This window comes from Notechis scutatus, chromosome 10 (assembly GCF_049901735.1).
Source record: "Notechis scutatus isolate UNSWTSFEM ecotype Mainland chromosome 10, rNotScu1.2, whole genome shotgun sequence".
In the NCBI taxonomy this organism is placed as follows: Eukaryota; Metazoa; Chordata; class Lepidosauria; order Squamata; family Elapidae; genus Notechis; species Notechis scutatus.
This window is the reverse complement of record NC_142018.1, coordinates 21,045,430-21,061,460: the sequence shown is the minus strand read 5'-3', so window position 1 is coordinate 21,061,460 and position 16,031 is coordinate 21,045,430. Positions and strand designations below refer to the sequence as shown.

The 16,031-nt window shown below is 44.2% G+C and overlaps 1 protein-coding gene across 5 annotated transcripts in view; it reads right to left on the bottom strand.

Annotated features, from left to right (window-relative positions):
• Positions 1 to 266: 266 nt before the first annotated feature.
• The window catches only part of FGF13 (fibroblast growth factor 13), a 117,066-nt gene continuing 101,301 nt past the window's right edge, over positions 267 to 16,031 (bottom strand). For all 5 annotated transcript variants that reach the window (XM_026685318.2, XM_026685320.2, XM_087971921.1 and 2 more), the window contains 2 exons: positions 3,771 to 3,969; positions 267 to 1,708 (listed from right to left, as the gene is read on the bottom strand). In XM_026685318.2, the coding sequence (XP_026541103.1) occupies positions 1,572 to 1,708; positions 3,771 to 3,969 (336 nt within the window). In that variant the 3' untranslated portion in view covers positions 267 to 1,571. The remainder of the gene's footprint in view (positions 1,709 to 3,770; positions 3,970 to 16,031) is intronic.

The following is a 16,031-nucleotide window of genomic DNA, read 5'->3' as shown; positions in this document are numbered from 1 at the left end:
ACAGCTTCTCCTCTCTCAAGGCAAGACCAGGAGAGATTAATTTCCTTCAACCCCAATCAACTCAACAGGCTGGATTGCTATTCCTTTCCGTGCAGTAGGCTTTCCCCAACTTAAACCTTCAACCCCCCACCCAAATTTTCAGGGGAGCAAAAAAAGGAAAGATGTTTACAAATAAGATGTCATGGTTTCCCTTTATAAAAATGGAGTTAAGTCACTTTAGTTCCACAGTTTCTGTCTTTAGAAAAAAAAGAAGGTATGTCCACAGGTTTTGCATTTTTGTTTTTGTTTTAAATATGATACACAAAATTAAAAGAAGAGTGGAGGGAAGAGGAGGAGGAGGAGAGAAAAAAGAAAGAAAGAAAAGGACATCTACATCGTGGGAAGAACTGTTTTTTTTAAAAAAATAATTATTTTCCACAGACGGGGAAATTAACACTCACCTCGGTTCCTACAGACTTGGGGGTATAGCATGAGGGCTTGGAAAGGATGACTACAAATCTATAAAAAAAAACTGTATATATCTCAGTGTGTGTTAAAATCACAAGAACACTTTTTATTTTTATTTTTATTTTGCTGGAGCCTGAGATTTACTGCGAATCCGGCTCCAAACCTGATTTATTGATTATTTTTCCTCAAGATTACACTGGCGTATCAGCAGGATTTTGCTTTGCTTATAAAGACACAGCTCAAGGCGCCTTCAGGAGAAGAGATCCCTCCCCAAAAATGCCAAGAAAAAAAAAAGAGAGAGAGAGATATTCAGATTTCTTTTCCTGACCAAGTTTTATGATATATAAAATGGCAAGGTGGAAAAAAAAAGCAGAGGGTATACAGAGTCCCCACTCCGAACCATTCATATATAAAACACTAAATATTGAAATTTCCCTCAAAGAGCAAAGGAAAGAGAAAGAAAGAAAGAAAGAAAGAAAGAAAGAAAGAAAGAAAGAAAGAAAGAAAGAAAGAAAGAAAGAAAGAGAGAAAGAAAGCAAGAAAGAAGGAAGGAAAGAAAGAAAGAAAGAGAGAAAAAAAGCAAGCAAGAAAGAAAGAAAGAGAGAGAGAGAGAGAAAGAAAGAAAGAAAGAAAGAAAGAAAGAAAGAAAGAAAGAAAGAAAGAAAGAAAGAAAGAAAGAAAGAAAGAAAGAAAGATCTTTGACAGGGTTTCTGTCTCAGTTAGAAAGCCAAGGGTGTTTTTAAATTTTGCAGGATTTTTTTTTTAAAATTTTTTTCTCCGCAAGACCGTCGGTGAAGATAAGAAGTAACGGCAGGCTCAATGTGAGGTCATAGCTTCATGTTTGCCTGGCTAGGCCCATGTTTGCACAAGCGCATTTTATACCAATGGGGAGGGAGGTGAAATCAAATCATTTCTTCGACACGAATCATTTATGAATGATTTGGGGACCTCCGGAAAGTCCAAAGTAGCTGATAAAAGGCCCGAGAGGCCTATCCCAGTTTGTTGGCTTTGTCGGGAAGGGCTGAACGGTAGGTTTCGCAAAAAATAAGGATTCCACGGCAGGTCCTAGAGGTTCAAAAGTTCCACCGATGCTCCTCCTCCGCCTCTTCCTTTCACCGTCCCGGCTACGTGGATTCGTTTTGGCTCATAGATTTGCCGCCATTCAAAGCTCCGGAGACGCTTCTGCTTTTCGTTGGGGTTCCACTACCAGACCGTGAGAATTCAGTAAGGTCGTGGAGGGAAGGTTCTTTGTACATGGCCACTGGTTGGAAGGAGGAGAAAGGAAAGTCAGAGAAGAATCACAGACGGATCTCCTGCTTGAACAGGATGTTGGGCTAGAAGATCTCCAGAGAGATCCCTTCCAACCCGCCATGAATCTAGGTTTCTACGTTTATCCAGGAACTGACTTCCAGGGGATTGTTCCTCAACCAGAAGAGGAGGGAAGCTCAACCTGATGGCTACTCAACGGATCTTGGGTCAACTAAAGTTTCTTGACCTAGCCTTCCGCAAGGGGTTCAAATCAGTGGTGGGATTGCCACTGGTTCAGTGGTTGTGGCTTGGTGGGCCAGTTTTGTGTGCATGCACGCAAATTGTGCAACAAACACGGACTTTGTGCAAGTGCAGAGGCATTCCAACTCACCTCCTACAAGCCTGCATGATCCCGGTCACTTCAGCAGCTGCCGCGCAGTGCTATTCTATGCTGCGCAAAGCAGCTGCGCTTCAAAAGCGGAAGATAAAGGTGAGTGTGGAAGCCCGGGCAGGAAGGTAGGCCCAACAGCAGAGCAGTGGAGAGAACCGGATTGGTCTCCGCTGCTCATCGCCGCTACCGGCTCCATAGAACCGGGCCGAACCGGTAGCATACCACCACTAGTTCAAATGGGAGGGAAGACTTAGAAGTACCCCTTGGAAGTCATTAAGGAGGAGACAGGATAGGAAAATATGCCCAGAAATGTGACTATTCGCAGCGTTTGGCTCATGTGAATTCAAGAAGAATATTAGTGCAAGATCCACCCCGAGGACAAAAGAGAGGAGCAACACTTTCTAGAAAATTCATTTATTTTGGGCTAACTGCTGGGGAATTTGCAAATAGAAGACATGGGGGATCAACGTGAAGCAACCAGGCCGCATCCAAACCCTGGATCCATCTTCTCCAACCCTGGCTCTGTCTAGGTGTGTTAGATCCCAAAGGCCCCTTTTTCAAGAGGCAGCTGGATTTCCTGTTTTTTCTTTGAAGATATTTTGCTTCTCATCCAAGAACCGTCTTCAGCTCTGACTGGATGGTGGGGAATGGAAGGATATATACTCCTTGCAGTTAGCTGGTCATTTGCACCCTTTTGGAGAGATGTTGAGGCCACTCGGAGGAATATCTGCGTCATCAGGTTCACCGGAGTGGTGCAAATGGGTGTGGAGCCTTCTTGGAGCTGTTGATCTCAACAACTGTCTTAAAGACTGCAAATGACCAGCTGTCTGCAAGGAGTACATATCCTTCCCTTCCCCACCATCCAGTCAGAGCCGAAGAAGCTTCTTGGATGAGAAGCTAAACGTCTTCAAAGAAAAACCCAGGAAATCCAGTTGCCTCTTGAAAAAAAGCACCTTTGGGACAACCAGGACCTGGATGACTGAGAGTCTCCATAGACAGGTGTGCTAGATGTTGCTTCCATTTGGGCCTTCTCCCCACCCACTCATTTTGCACACACACACACACACACACACACACACACACACACACACACACAGAACAAAAGATAAACAAGACTCGATGGAGCAGAAGACAAAGGCCAACCTTCTAATAAACTCTCAAAGCCCCCCTAGAGAAAAATGCCAAAGGAATTCTCAAGCACCCCGAGAAACAAAATGGCAGGAGGGAAAAAACAAATTGTATTCAAAGTCCTCTGCAAATACCTGAGGATATCCAAAGGGTCAGGGGTGGGCTTCAAATTTTTTTAGCAAGGGGTTCTCTGCCAGTTGCTGGGTGGGCGTGGCCATGGTGGGCGTGGCCTAGCCAGCCTCCTGCACCATGGGGGAGGGGCATCTTCGCCCTCCCCGGGCTCCGGAGGCTCTCTAGAAATTGGAAACGGGCCCATTTCCGGCCCTTCCAAACTTCCGGGAGGCCCGCATTTTTGCCCTCCTTGAGTCTCTGTGCGTGCCCTGCACTTACCTGCATCCAAAACAGGCCACGTGGGGACTCCTGGGAAGGGAGGGGCCGGGTGGGCAGGGCCAGCCAGGAGTGGGATTTGGGGGGTTTCTCCGAATTTCACAGAATCTTAGCTAGGGGCTCTCCCGAAACCCGTGCAAACCCCCAGCAGCCCTGCAAAGGGTGTTACCTTTTAGCGGTTTGGGAAGAAAATGTGCAGCGGGCTTGTTTTTCTTCACATGATTCCCTTTCATGACCTCGCCTTCTTTGTTGAGGCCCAAGTACCAACCTCTTCCCGATTGCATCTGCCGGTAGATCATGGAAGAATACGTGACGTAATAGTTTTCAAAAACGGATTCTTTGAACTTGCATTCCGGTGTGAAGTGCTCCTGCAGGGAAAGGGGGACAGGGGGAGGAGGAAAGAGAAAAGAAAGAAAGAAAGAAAGAAAGAAAGAAAGAAAGAAAGAAAGAAAGAAAGAAAGAAAGAAAGAAAGAAAGAAAGAAAGAAAGAAAGAATCAATATTTGCACAACGTCCCATCTGTTAATGCAGAAATGATTCCATATTTTGCTGGCCTCCTCCCCTCCCTGCTCTGGTTTCCTTCCGCCGTAATGTAGTTTGGGAGCAGATGCACCACTGCCTCTCCAGGCCATCACAACGTCTGAAGTGAAGAAATATCGATCTGGAAGGTGAATTTTTGTTACTCCATCACGATCGAGCAGAGCCCTGAATGGAGACTGGGGGAGAGAGGGGTTTAGTATGGGTGGGTGGGGAGAAATTAAGATCAAAGGATGGCCGTTGAGAGTAAATGCTCTTTTACCAAGTGGCTGAGGCTAACGCAACATCGACCAGCTACCTCATTACATTGCTATTATTTATTTACGCCTTCTTATCTGGACTGCTGCAGACCTGGGTTCTTTTGAAAGCTTGCGACGGTGATTGGGAAGCCAACATCCGTGGAACTGTGATTTATTTTACACCATGGGTCTTTAGGAAGCGCCAGGTTCCTGCAAGAAACAGTTGTAACCAAGGGTGGTCTGCTACGGATTCGCCAGTTAGGGCTGGTTCGGAAAACCACCAAATCCCATCACTGGCTGGCCATGCCCACCCCACCCCTCCCCTCCCCGGAGTCTTCACACAGCCCATTTTGGTAAGTGCAGGGCCTGCACAGAGGCTCAGGGAGTGGGGGGGGGAAAGGGGCCACCCGTAAGTTCCGGGAAGGCCGGAAATGGGCCTGTTTCCGGCTTCCCAAGGAGCCCAGGGAGGCCATTTTGCCCTCCTGGAGGCTCGAACAAAGCTTCCGGAGCTTGGGGAAGGCAAAAGCCCCCCCCGCTCCACTGTGGTGCAGGAGGCCATCTAGGCCAGCGATGGAAAATCTTTTTTGTTGTGGTTGCCAAAAGTACAATAGCATGTGTGTGTGTTGGCACCCATAATGCAATGCGCCTCACCCCCCCCCCGTGCACATGCGCGCAACATCCCCACCCTGCCCCCTTACCTGCACTGCGCATGTGTGCATCTCCCAGCTGATTTTTGGCCTGTTTGAGGCCTGTTTTCATCCTCCTGGAGGCTCGAGGGAAGCCTCTGAAGCCCTGGGAGGCCGAAAAATGGGCTTTCCGGAAATACCGGAAGTGCAGTGCAGGTATGTTTGGCTGGGGCTCGCATGCCTGCACAAATGGCTCTGTGTGCCACCTGTGGCACACGTACCATAGGTTCGTCATCAAGGGTCTAGGCCAGGCCCACCATGGACACACCCACCCAGCAACCGGGCAGAGAACACATCGCCGAAATTTTGAAAGCCCACCCCTGGTCTTAACTGGAAACGGCTCCTGTCATATGTTTAGAAGAACCTCCATGGAAAAGGTTTCGCGAGACAAGTACTTCTGAAGTCACCGAGAATATATTTGCAGAACAAAACTCCGCACTGGTGACAGGAAGAGCATCTGGTCCTTCAAACACTCTGTTCAGTTGCCCACAAAGGATTATGGGGATATTAAAAGAAGAGGATGAATACGGAATGTTGACTAGTCAGATTGATTCTGCCTTGGGATTTATATACGCATAGTCTGCCGTGGATGTGCATATATTTCACATGCCCGCAGGTAGATATTTCTTTAAGACACAGCATAAGGAGCCAACGGCGGTATTCTTCAAGTCACAAAAAAACCCAACAACAACAGAAAAAAAACACCACGCATTGAAGTAAAGTGGTGGGAAGGAGATGGGACACCATGGAGCTCATCATCCAATTAAGAGCACTAAAAGAGAACCCTGGAGTGTGTGGAGAAGGTGATTATAGCTTCAGTACAGTAATTTGCTGTGTTTAGGGACTGCACAACTTGCTGCATTCAAAGATGGATGTTCAAATTAGGAGCCCAGCCACTCTGCTGTCATCAAGCCAATTCCTTCGGAGGGCTCCTTGCAACAATTTCAGCCCAAAGAACCGTTTCTGTAGACGGGCGTCTTTCTGAGTTTCATTCATGCCCAGAAGACAAATGCTTGAATGCAAAACTACCTGAGGATATATACAATCCTGGGCAGGAATGGCCTTCAAAAAATTTAGGAAAGGGTTCTCTGCTCAGTTGCTGGGTGGGCATGGCCTCATCGGCCTCCTGCACCCCTTCCTTCCTTCCTTCCTTCCTTCCTTCCTTCCTTCCTTCCTTCCTTCCTTCCTTCCTTCCCACTTAGCACTAGCACTCAGACTTATATAGTGCTTTACAGCCCTCTCTAAGTGGTTTGCAAAGTCAGCCTCTTGCCCCCAACATTCTGGGTCCTCGTTTTATTGACCTCGGAAGGATGGAAGGCTGAGTCAACCTTGAGCTGGTCAAGATCGAACTTCAGACTTCGGGCAGAGTTAGCCTTGTAATACTGCATTCTAACCACTGTGCCACCAGAACTCCTTTTAGAAATGGTTGGAAAGCCTTAGACTTCCTGCTTGAACAAGCCAACAAACATTGGAAAGAAAGCAGATGAAATAAAAGCAAGATTGGAAAAAGAGGATTAAGGAAAGCCCGTTGGAAGATTCCTTTTGCCTCACCATATCTGATTTTTGCCATATCAAATTAGATAAATACCAACATTGGGCAACAATGACGATGTCTCCTAGGAAAAGGTAGGAGGTAATGGCCTTGATGTCAGATACCTTTGAAAAACGAGCCCACTGATAATTAAGCCTTCAAAAGCAACCAGGATGATGACAGGACTAGAGGCTCAAACATACGACGAATGGTTGCAGGAAATGGGCCTGGCTAGTCTGGGGAAGAGAAGGACCAGGGGAGACAGGAGAGCAGCCTTCCAATATTGGAGGGGCTGCCACAGAGAGGAGGAAGGGGTCAAGTTGTTTTCCAAAACCCCCAAAGGCCAGACAAGGAATAATGGATGGAAACTGATCAAGGAGAGACTCAACCTAGAAATAAGGAGACATTTTCTGACTGTGAGAGCAATCTTTCCCATGGAACAGAAGTTGCCCTTGGAAATTGTGGAAGCTTCATCCCTGGAAGCTTTCAAGAAGAGACTGACTGCCAGCTATCAGAAATAGTGTAGGGTCTCTTGCTTGGGTGGGGGGTTGGACTAGATGACCTACAAGATCCCAATTCTGTTAATCTGTAAAAAAGGAGGTAGGTCACTGTGGCTTGCAAGTTTGCAAAGGGGGCTAATCTGGATCAGGGAGTATCTGCTCGCTTCCACATCCCAGCCTGGGGAAATCTCCTTTAAAAAAAAACAAAACCCGATTTCACCAAATTCATTTGAATTTGTTCAAGGATACCTGGTTGCCTTCCCAACCTCAACCCAACGTGGCTCGTCTCTTCTACGGTTCACATGGCTTGTTAACCCAGGCGCCTAGCTTTTTATTCATCAGAAATCAGACAAGAGGTTTAATTTAAAATGTCACAACATTGAGTAATGCTTTTGACAGAACCGTAACAAAGCTGCGAGGTTAATGAGGAATAGGTTAATTTCCTACGGCAACAAAACCGCCACACGTTCCATTCTCCCGTCTCTCCTCCAAAGTGATCAATCCTAAATTAAATAAAGTGTGGTAGATAAGCTCACACGAAGAAGTGGAAATTAGCAGCCAGGAAAAATGAACAATAGAAGAGGCAACACAAACAGAAAGTTAAGATGTGATAATACGTATGCAGCAGTCAGTAAGAGGGAAAAAATGACCAGTTTTAAATCATCAAAAATGAAAGACAATAAGATAATACCCTGGCTTGGATGTTCACTTTCCTTCCATTTTTCTTGGCAATCTTCTGTCATCTCAAAAAAACTATTTTCTTGCAAAAAATTAAAATAAAATCTTTGAATTGAACTGGACTCCTAGCCTTAACCAACATCGCAGCAGCAAAGAAATGTTTTGTTATTCTCTTTTGTCCGAGATTTTCTTTTTCTTTTTTAATTGTATTCTTGTCTGTCAGAATTGTCTGAAATTTCGAGTAAGTTCTCATCCAAGATCCGAATCAAGTAGAGGAGGTATTCAGCAGGTTCTGACCAGTTCTGTAGAACTGGTAGAGGAAATGTTGAGTAGTTTGGACAACCAGTAAATCCCACCTCTGACTTGCCCCGCCCCCATCTATTCTCCGCCTCCTGAGTCCCAGATGATTGGCTGGGTCTCCTTTGGTTGCCCTGCACAGGAGAACGGAGCTGGAAAGCAGGTTAGTGGGGTGGGGAGGGAAGGGGGATTTTGCAATAACCTTCCCCTGCCATGCCCACCAAGCCACACCTGCCATGCCACGCCCACCAAGCCACACCCATAGAACCGGTAGTAAAAATTTTTGAATCCCAACACTGGAATCAAGAGTAAAGATCAGGGATCCCTCTTGGACTTGAACACATGCTAAACAAGATCTGTAAACCCTCTTTCTCTTTAGGATTGCAAACCACAAGACACCAAAACTATTAATTGAAGGAGTCCTTTCTTATTTCACGGGCCATTACACGGCAATCTATAAGATTCTCCCTTTAAAAATTAGGCCTGTCTTTGTCTCAGTGATATTTTAATTTCATTTGTTCGGTTCTATTCCAAACAACGGGCCTGGACAATCGTGGCTCACAGCTGGGATTCAGTGCAGAGACCTTGCAGTAAGGTGGCTGAGGCCCATTGGCTCAGTTGGAAGTTAAAGAAGGGATTAGCAGATTCTGATGGAAAAAGGACTATTTAATACTTTGAGAAAGCAGAAAAATCCTCCCTTCCTTGATTTCCTTCCTTCCTTCCCTCTCTTCCTCCTTCCTTGCTTGATTTCCTTCCCTTTGATTCCTTCCTTCCTTCCTTTCCTTCCTCTCTCCTTCCCTCCCTTGATTTTCTTCCTTTTTTCCTTTCCTTCCTTGATTTTCTTCCTTCCTTGATTTCTTCCTTCTTTCCTTTTTTCCCTTCCTTCCTCTCTCCCTCTATCCTTTCCTCCCCCTCCTTAATTTCCTTCCTTCCTTGGTTTCCTTCCTTCCTTCCCTCCCTCCCTCCCTCCCTCCCTTCCTTTCTTCCACTGTTCCCTTCGATTGACTCTCTGCCCCAATATGCAGTTGGGATTAAAGCCATATGCAAGTCAATTTGAAAACAATCTGTACACCATCTTTCGATAAAATGGCCCCCAAAACAATCCATCGGCATGAGGGGTTGCCAGAACAGTCCAGCTCCCCAACAACTTGATGAAATAACCACATTTTCACCTGTTTCCTAACCGCCCCCACAAAAAAACACATGTGTGGATTTTCTCCCTCCCCACCCCAGACTGTCAGCCTCTGTCTGGTTAACTCCATCCCACAATATTCTTCTGTCTCCTGCCTTAATCACCATCTCACTTGTTTCATCATTTGATTTCCGCACGCTAAATTATAAGTTTGGCGGGCGACTGTTGTTAGGAACGCCACAGGTCCAGCAGGCAAAGGAACAAATAACAATAATAAATGCCAAGGAAAGGGGGAATTTGTTATTTAAATTGGACTGTGGCAACCAAAGCAGCATTTCAGGCAAACAAGATTAAATGGGGAGGAGACGCAGACATGCCAACCGAGGGAGGAAAGCAGATCGATAGGATGTCATTTGAAAATATAAAAATTTGAGCTTTTCTCCCTCCCTATCTAATTGAGCCAGTCAGCATTATTAAATTAAGGCTTTCTCGAGATGAAAAACTACCTTTCTGACTTGCTCTTCTCCTCACCCCAAGTGCCAAGGTGCAGTTATAAAATCACAAGGGGTGAATGAACTTTTCAAGATCTCTTTTTAAGCCACCTCCAGCCAAGAAGTAGTAGCGGTACCAGTGGTGGGATTCAATTTTTTTTACTACTGGTTCTGTGAGTATGGTTTGGTGGGCATGGCGTGGCTTGGTGGGTGTGGCAGGGGAAGGATACTACAAAATCCCCATTCCCTCCTCACTCCTGGGGGAAGGTTACTGCAAAATCCCCTCCCCTCCCCACCCCACTAGCCTGCTTTCCAGCTCCATTCTCCTTGGCAGGGCAACAAAAGGAGACCCATCCGATCAGCTGGGCCTCAGGAGGCAGAGAATAGATGCGGTTGGTGGGGCCAATCAGAGGCGGTATTGGCCGCTTCTCCGAACTACTCAAAATTTCAAGCTGTGAAGCTTTGGCAGAAATGGTCTTTTCCTGGGGGGGGGAAAAAAAGCTGACCAAAAAATTGTGCAAGGTATTTTCCTTGGAAGTAAAGCAAAAATCCATGGGAGATAACTCAAAGCTTCCCCATTACAGAAAGAACTTCCTGTAGCTCTGTCTTTCTCAACTTCCACAACCTTAAGAGGTGTGGACTTCAACATATTGGCTGGGGAATTCTGGGAGTTGAAGTCCACACCTCATCAAGCATGTTGGATAGAGAATTCTGGGAGTTGAAATCCACACCTTGTAAAGCTTGGTGGCTGGGGAATTCTGGGAGTTGAAGTCCATACCTCTTAGCTGCTGAGATTGAGAAACGTTGTCCAAATTCTCACAACTCCGATTGACTTTGAGACATGTGGAATGAAGGGAATTGGCCAAGAAACCTGGAAAGGATCCAGTTAGGAAAGGCTAGCCAAAGCCATCTCATTTTAAAAGAGAGGAGGTGCCCTGATTTCACCCCTGCCCCCCACCCCTCAAACACACCACCTTCTAATCAGACCCTTGCAAAAAAAGCTATGTTGCATTGGGCAGCAATTCGTCTCACATTATCTCAGCTATCCATCTTAATGAATCCCCTTCTCCAAAACCAACTCTCAGCAGCAGCAGAAAAATAAGGGTGCATCTAGAACCCCAAATGTGGGTTTGTTCTCTCCCATTGAGGAATCTTGGTTTGCCCTTATGCAGGTTTCTTGCTTTGGAGGAACCATTTCAAAACCCACGAGGTCTTCAGTCTTGGAGTGACAACAGGAAGGGTTGGAAGAGTGATTGATTAATTTGAAGCTGGACCTTTGCTTTTCATTTCCTGTTCTGAATGAGTAACAACAACAGCAAGGGGGTGGAAGGGACGCAACTTGAAATTCTCAGAATACGCTGGCAGCAGAAAAGAGAGGGGGGAATAACCTTCTTTTCTGCAGACATCCTGTAAGAATTATCCTCATCCTCATCACAAAATGCCATGCTGCTTGGATTTGCACATATATTATACTGATACATTAAAACTATCCTGTAATCTGCAACTCTTACACTGCAAAAACATATGGACGACACAACTCGACCAGGGCAAAGCAATAGACACAATCTACATAGACTTCTGTAAAGCCTTTGATTCAGTGGTACACGACAAACTACTCCTAAAAATAAAATCCTATGGTATCTCTGGACAACTGAATAACTGGATAGAAGCATTCCTGGCAAACAGACAACAAATGGTCAAAATTGGGAGCGTCCTATCAAATTCTGTACCTGTCAACAGTGGTGTCCCCAAGGCAGTGTTCTAGGACCAACTCTCTTCATACTCTACATAAACGACCTCTGTGATCATATTAAGAGCAACTGCGTTCTCTTTGCTGATGATGTAAAGCTATTCAACACCACAGACAATACTACTACCCTCCAAAAAGACCTGGACTATGTATCAGAATGATCAAACAAATGGCAACTTCAAATCTCAACAAATAAATGCTCTGTCTTACATATTGGCAAAAATAATAATCAGAAAATAAAATACAAGCTGAATAGTCAAGATCTTGTTGATGACCCAAGCTCTGTAAAGGACCTTGGAATACTCACCTCTAATGATCTAAGTGCTAGAGCCCACTGCAACTACATAGCCAAAAAGGCATTAAGAGTTGTTAACCTAATCCTACGTAGCTTTTTCTCTGGTAATATCACACTACTAACCAGAGCATACAAAACATTTGCTAGACCAATACTCGAATACAGTTCATCAGTCTGGAACCCACATTACATATCTGATATTAGCACAATTGAGAAAGTCCAGAAATATTTCACAAGAAGAGTTCTCCACTCCTCTACTCGTTGTAGAATACCTTATGCCACCAGACTTGAAATTCTAGAACTAGAAAACCTTGAATTACGCTGTCTTCGGTCTGATTTAAGCATGGTATATAAAATCATACATTGCAATGTCCTACCTGTCAATGAATACTTCAGCTTCAACCATAACAACACAAGAGCACACAATAGATACAAACTCAAAGTTAACCGCACCAAACTTGATTGCAGGAAATACGACTTCAGCAATAGAGTGGTCAATGTCTGGAATACTCTACCCGACTCTGTAGTTTCTTCCCCAAACCCCAAAAACTTTAACCTTAGACTGTCTACTATTGACCTCACCCCTTTCCTAAGAGGTCTGTAGGGGCGTGCATAAGTGCACCAACGTGCCTACCGTCCCTGTCCTATTGTTTCTCTTATTCTTCTTTTATTTTTCTTATATGTACCCATTTCATGTATTCACAACTATGTATACACTTATACTTATTATCTTGTAAACAATTGGCAAATCAAATAAATAAATAAATAGAACAGGGGTGTCCAACCTTGGCAACTTTAAGACTTGTGGACTTTAAGCTTTGCTGGCTGAGGAATTCTGGGAGTTGAAGTCCACAAGTCTTAAAGTTGCCAAGGTTGGACACCCCTGCATTAGAACATCCTAAGTTGCTAGGAAGAATTTGACACCAGATTAGTTCTTGGGAAGAATTTGAAGGCCAACATCCATTAAAGAACTGGTATTTGTGATTTCACCTCGTGTATACAGCTAATGACAAAACTTGGCAATGGCTAAGAGTAGGAACATCGAAGAACATCACAAAAGGGCTGATTCTGACTGCCCAGAATGTTGGAAAAGCAAAAGCAATTAGGGTATCTTTTTCCATATGTGGTGGACATGCCCAGAAGCCAAGAGATATTGGAGTAGAATTAAAAAGTGGTTAGAGTAAATAACAAAACAAAAAATTGAATTTAGACCATAACTTTTTTTTACTGGGAATAATAAGAGGAGAATATACCCAAAAAGACAAATATATCATCTTACATGTAACAACTGTGGCTAGAATGCACAGTACTGAAACAGGATAAGATACCACCTGAGGGGATAGTGATAAAAAAAGATTTTGGACTGTGTGGAAATGGTCAGGCTTACTCTAGAGTTCAAAGATAGAGTTGAATCAGAGTATTATTTGGTCTGGGACATCTGGTACACCTAGTTAGATAATAGAAACAAAAGTAATATTGTAACTAATATGTGAATATGAATGTTGATGATGCCGTAACGTTGTAAAAAGTGTTTATGTGTTATATGTTGAAAAATCCTTAATAAAAATACTGGGGAAAAAAGAACAAACGCCTACAATGGCAGAGTTAAGACAACCACAAATGCCCCTTCTGCAAAGAAGCTGTAGAAACGGTGAATCCCTTGGTGAGCTGCTGCAACAGAAGATCGCAGACTGACTACAAGCAGCGGCGTGACAAAGTAGCAACAGTGGTGCATTGCAAGGTCTGCCCAAAACACCATTTGCGTACAAGCAAGAACGGGTGGGACCACAAAATAGACACAGGAACTGAAAATGAAGAAGTTAAGGTGCTCTGGGTTTTGGGAATTCAAACCAACAGGCACCTGTCACATCACACCCCAGTCTTAACAATTGTTGATAAGAAAGACATCTGGATAATGGACAACCAAACACAACAGATGAGAAAGAATCGAGGGGAAAAATCACAAACTAGAAAAAAAAAAAACCACAAACAGAAATAAAACAACTGTGGCTAAAAAAAGCAAAGATATAACCAACAGTAATAAGAGTCTTGGATGTTAAGAAAGATTATTTTTATAAGCACCAAGTAAGAAGTAATTTTGCATTTGTTCTTATAATTGCTATAAAAAAATCAGAAGGTACTTCTTTCTATTTTTTTCCTCTCTGTCCTTTTGGCATCTCCTTTGTTTTTTTCTCCTGTTTCTTTCCCCTTTGTATTAGTTCTTGTTCGTTTTTAATCTTTTGTTGAACATTCTTAATGAACACGATAAAAAAGATCTCTATATGATAGCAAATAAGAAATACGTAAAGCCCGCAGAACTTAAAACTGGAATGCAAAACATGAAACGGCAACCCAGGGCAAACTCATCAGCCATCCTTGAACACAGTTCACAAACTCACTTAAATTCAGAGACACACACAAAATTCAGAGGTTTTTCCATTCAGGCACCTTCCGTCTCCCTTCCTCCCTCCTGTTTCAATCTCTTAGACATTGGCAACAACCTAAGTTATGAATCAATCTGCATCCAGAGCTTGTCACATCACAGGGATATATTCATTAGTCCATTTCATCAAACTTTCTCCAAGCCCGCAAAAGCCTGGTAGGCAGATTTTTCTGAAGCTGCAATTATTTTTTCCCCAACAAAACTTCCATCCAGGATTCCCATCCTTGGATCAACCCATTTTCCCCCCCTTCCTCTCATTTTCTCTAGGCTAGCCTGAAAAACTTGTAAGCTTGTAAGCCTCACCATCGCTTTCCAAAAGATGGAATGATGACTCCTCTCTGATGGACTTTGATAGATGAAGCCATTGAAAAGAATCCGAGCTGCTGTAAGCCTCCCCCTTCTCGTGGTATGACATTCTATATATTAAAGACTATATTCCTTCTCTGATTTGTTTCTAACAAATCTTGGTTTGACCTTGACTTGGATGGGAATACTGCCAGGAAACAGCAACGAGGAAGTGAGAAAAAAAATATTCCAAATAAGGCAGTGACAATCTCTCTTATTGCTGCTACATCGTGGTGACTATAGAAGTTAGAAGTTCAGCTTGAATGGAACCAGAGTTGACTTGTAATCTCCAGCCCATTAGTTGTGAGCTGGTGAGTCACGGAGCTAGAACAGAAGAAGCAAAAAAGAAAAAAGAAAAATCTACTTCTTTTTCTTTACATCGGCTATATGTTCTGCATTTTTCTCATTCTTCCAAACCCTTTAAAAAATATTCTTCCATTAAAAAGCAGAACTGGAAAAGAGTTTGGAGAAGGAGGAAGAAGAGCCAGAGGAGGAGAAGAAAAACAGGGTTCTGTTTGTATTTGTGTTACAACACTTTATAACATTTCAGATGGCATAAATTTGTGCCACTCAGCTGCCTATATTAAACTGAAGATGTCTTAGCTGGATGGATATCAATCTCACCAGAAGAGGAGAAGTTGGAGGAGGAGGATGGGGGGAGGAAGAGGAGGAGGAGAAGGAGAGGAGGAGGAAGAAGAGGAGGAGGAGGGGAGAAGGAGAGGAGAAGGAGGAGCAGGAGGAACAGGAGCAGGAGAAGGAGAAGAAGGAGGAGCAGGAGAAGGAGAAGGAGAGGAGGAGGAGGAGGAGGAGGAGGAGAGAGAGGAGGAGGAGGAGAAGAGGAGGAGGAGAAAGGGAGAAGAAGAGGAGAAGGAGGAGGAAGAAGAGGAGAGGGAAGAAGAAAGAAAGAAAGAAAAAGAGATTTGTTCTCTTCCCCCTGCCCCCACCAAGTCCACCCTCAAAGAAATGTTGTGGTGATACTTCTAAACAGCAGCAGAATTAATTCCTCCCTGCCATCACAAAATTACTCAATGGTGAAAGGGAACACGAGTCAACCACTCAGTTGGGTCGCTTGAGGGAGGGAGAGGTTCTCTAAAAGCCCTTTTAGCAACTTCTCTTACCGCACATCAAAACGGGGGGACGGGGAACAACAAGATGCATTGAGTAGCATTTCCTGGAGTCAACTGCATTTTAGAACATTTCCCTTCCTTCTCTTTTGGTCTTTCTCTTCCTGTAAGCCTCCCGGGTCTCATCGATCTCAATTTTCTCCCAGTCAGCTCTTTCTACAACTATGTTGCCCCTACCTTTTGCATTTCCCCTCCCCTCTCCCAGTGGGCCATCCCAACTGGGAGTTAAGAGAGTTGTAGTCTACCTATCCACAGGCAGCCAAGAGGAGGAAAATCTATTCTATCTCCAAATGGGAGTAGAAGCATTCTTGATTTTCCCTTGGCTTTTAGACTGATTAGTAAAACTGAAGTCAAGTAAGGGGCCAATGGGGAATTTTCAGTGT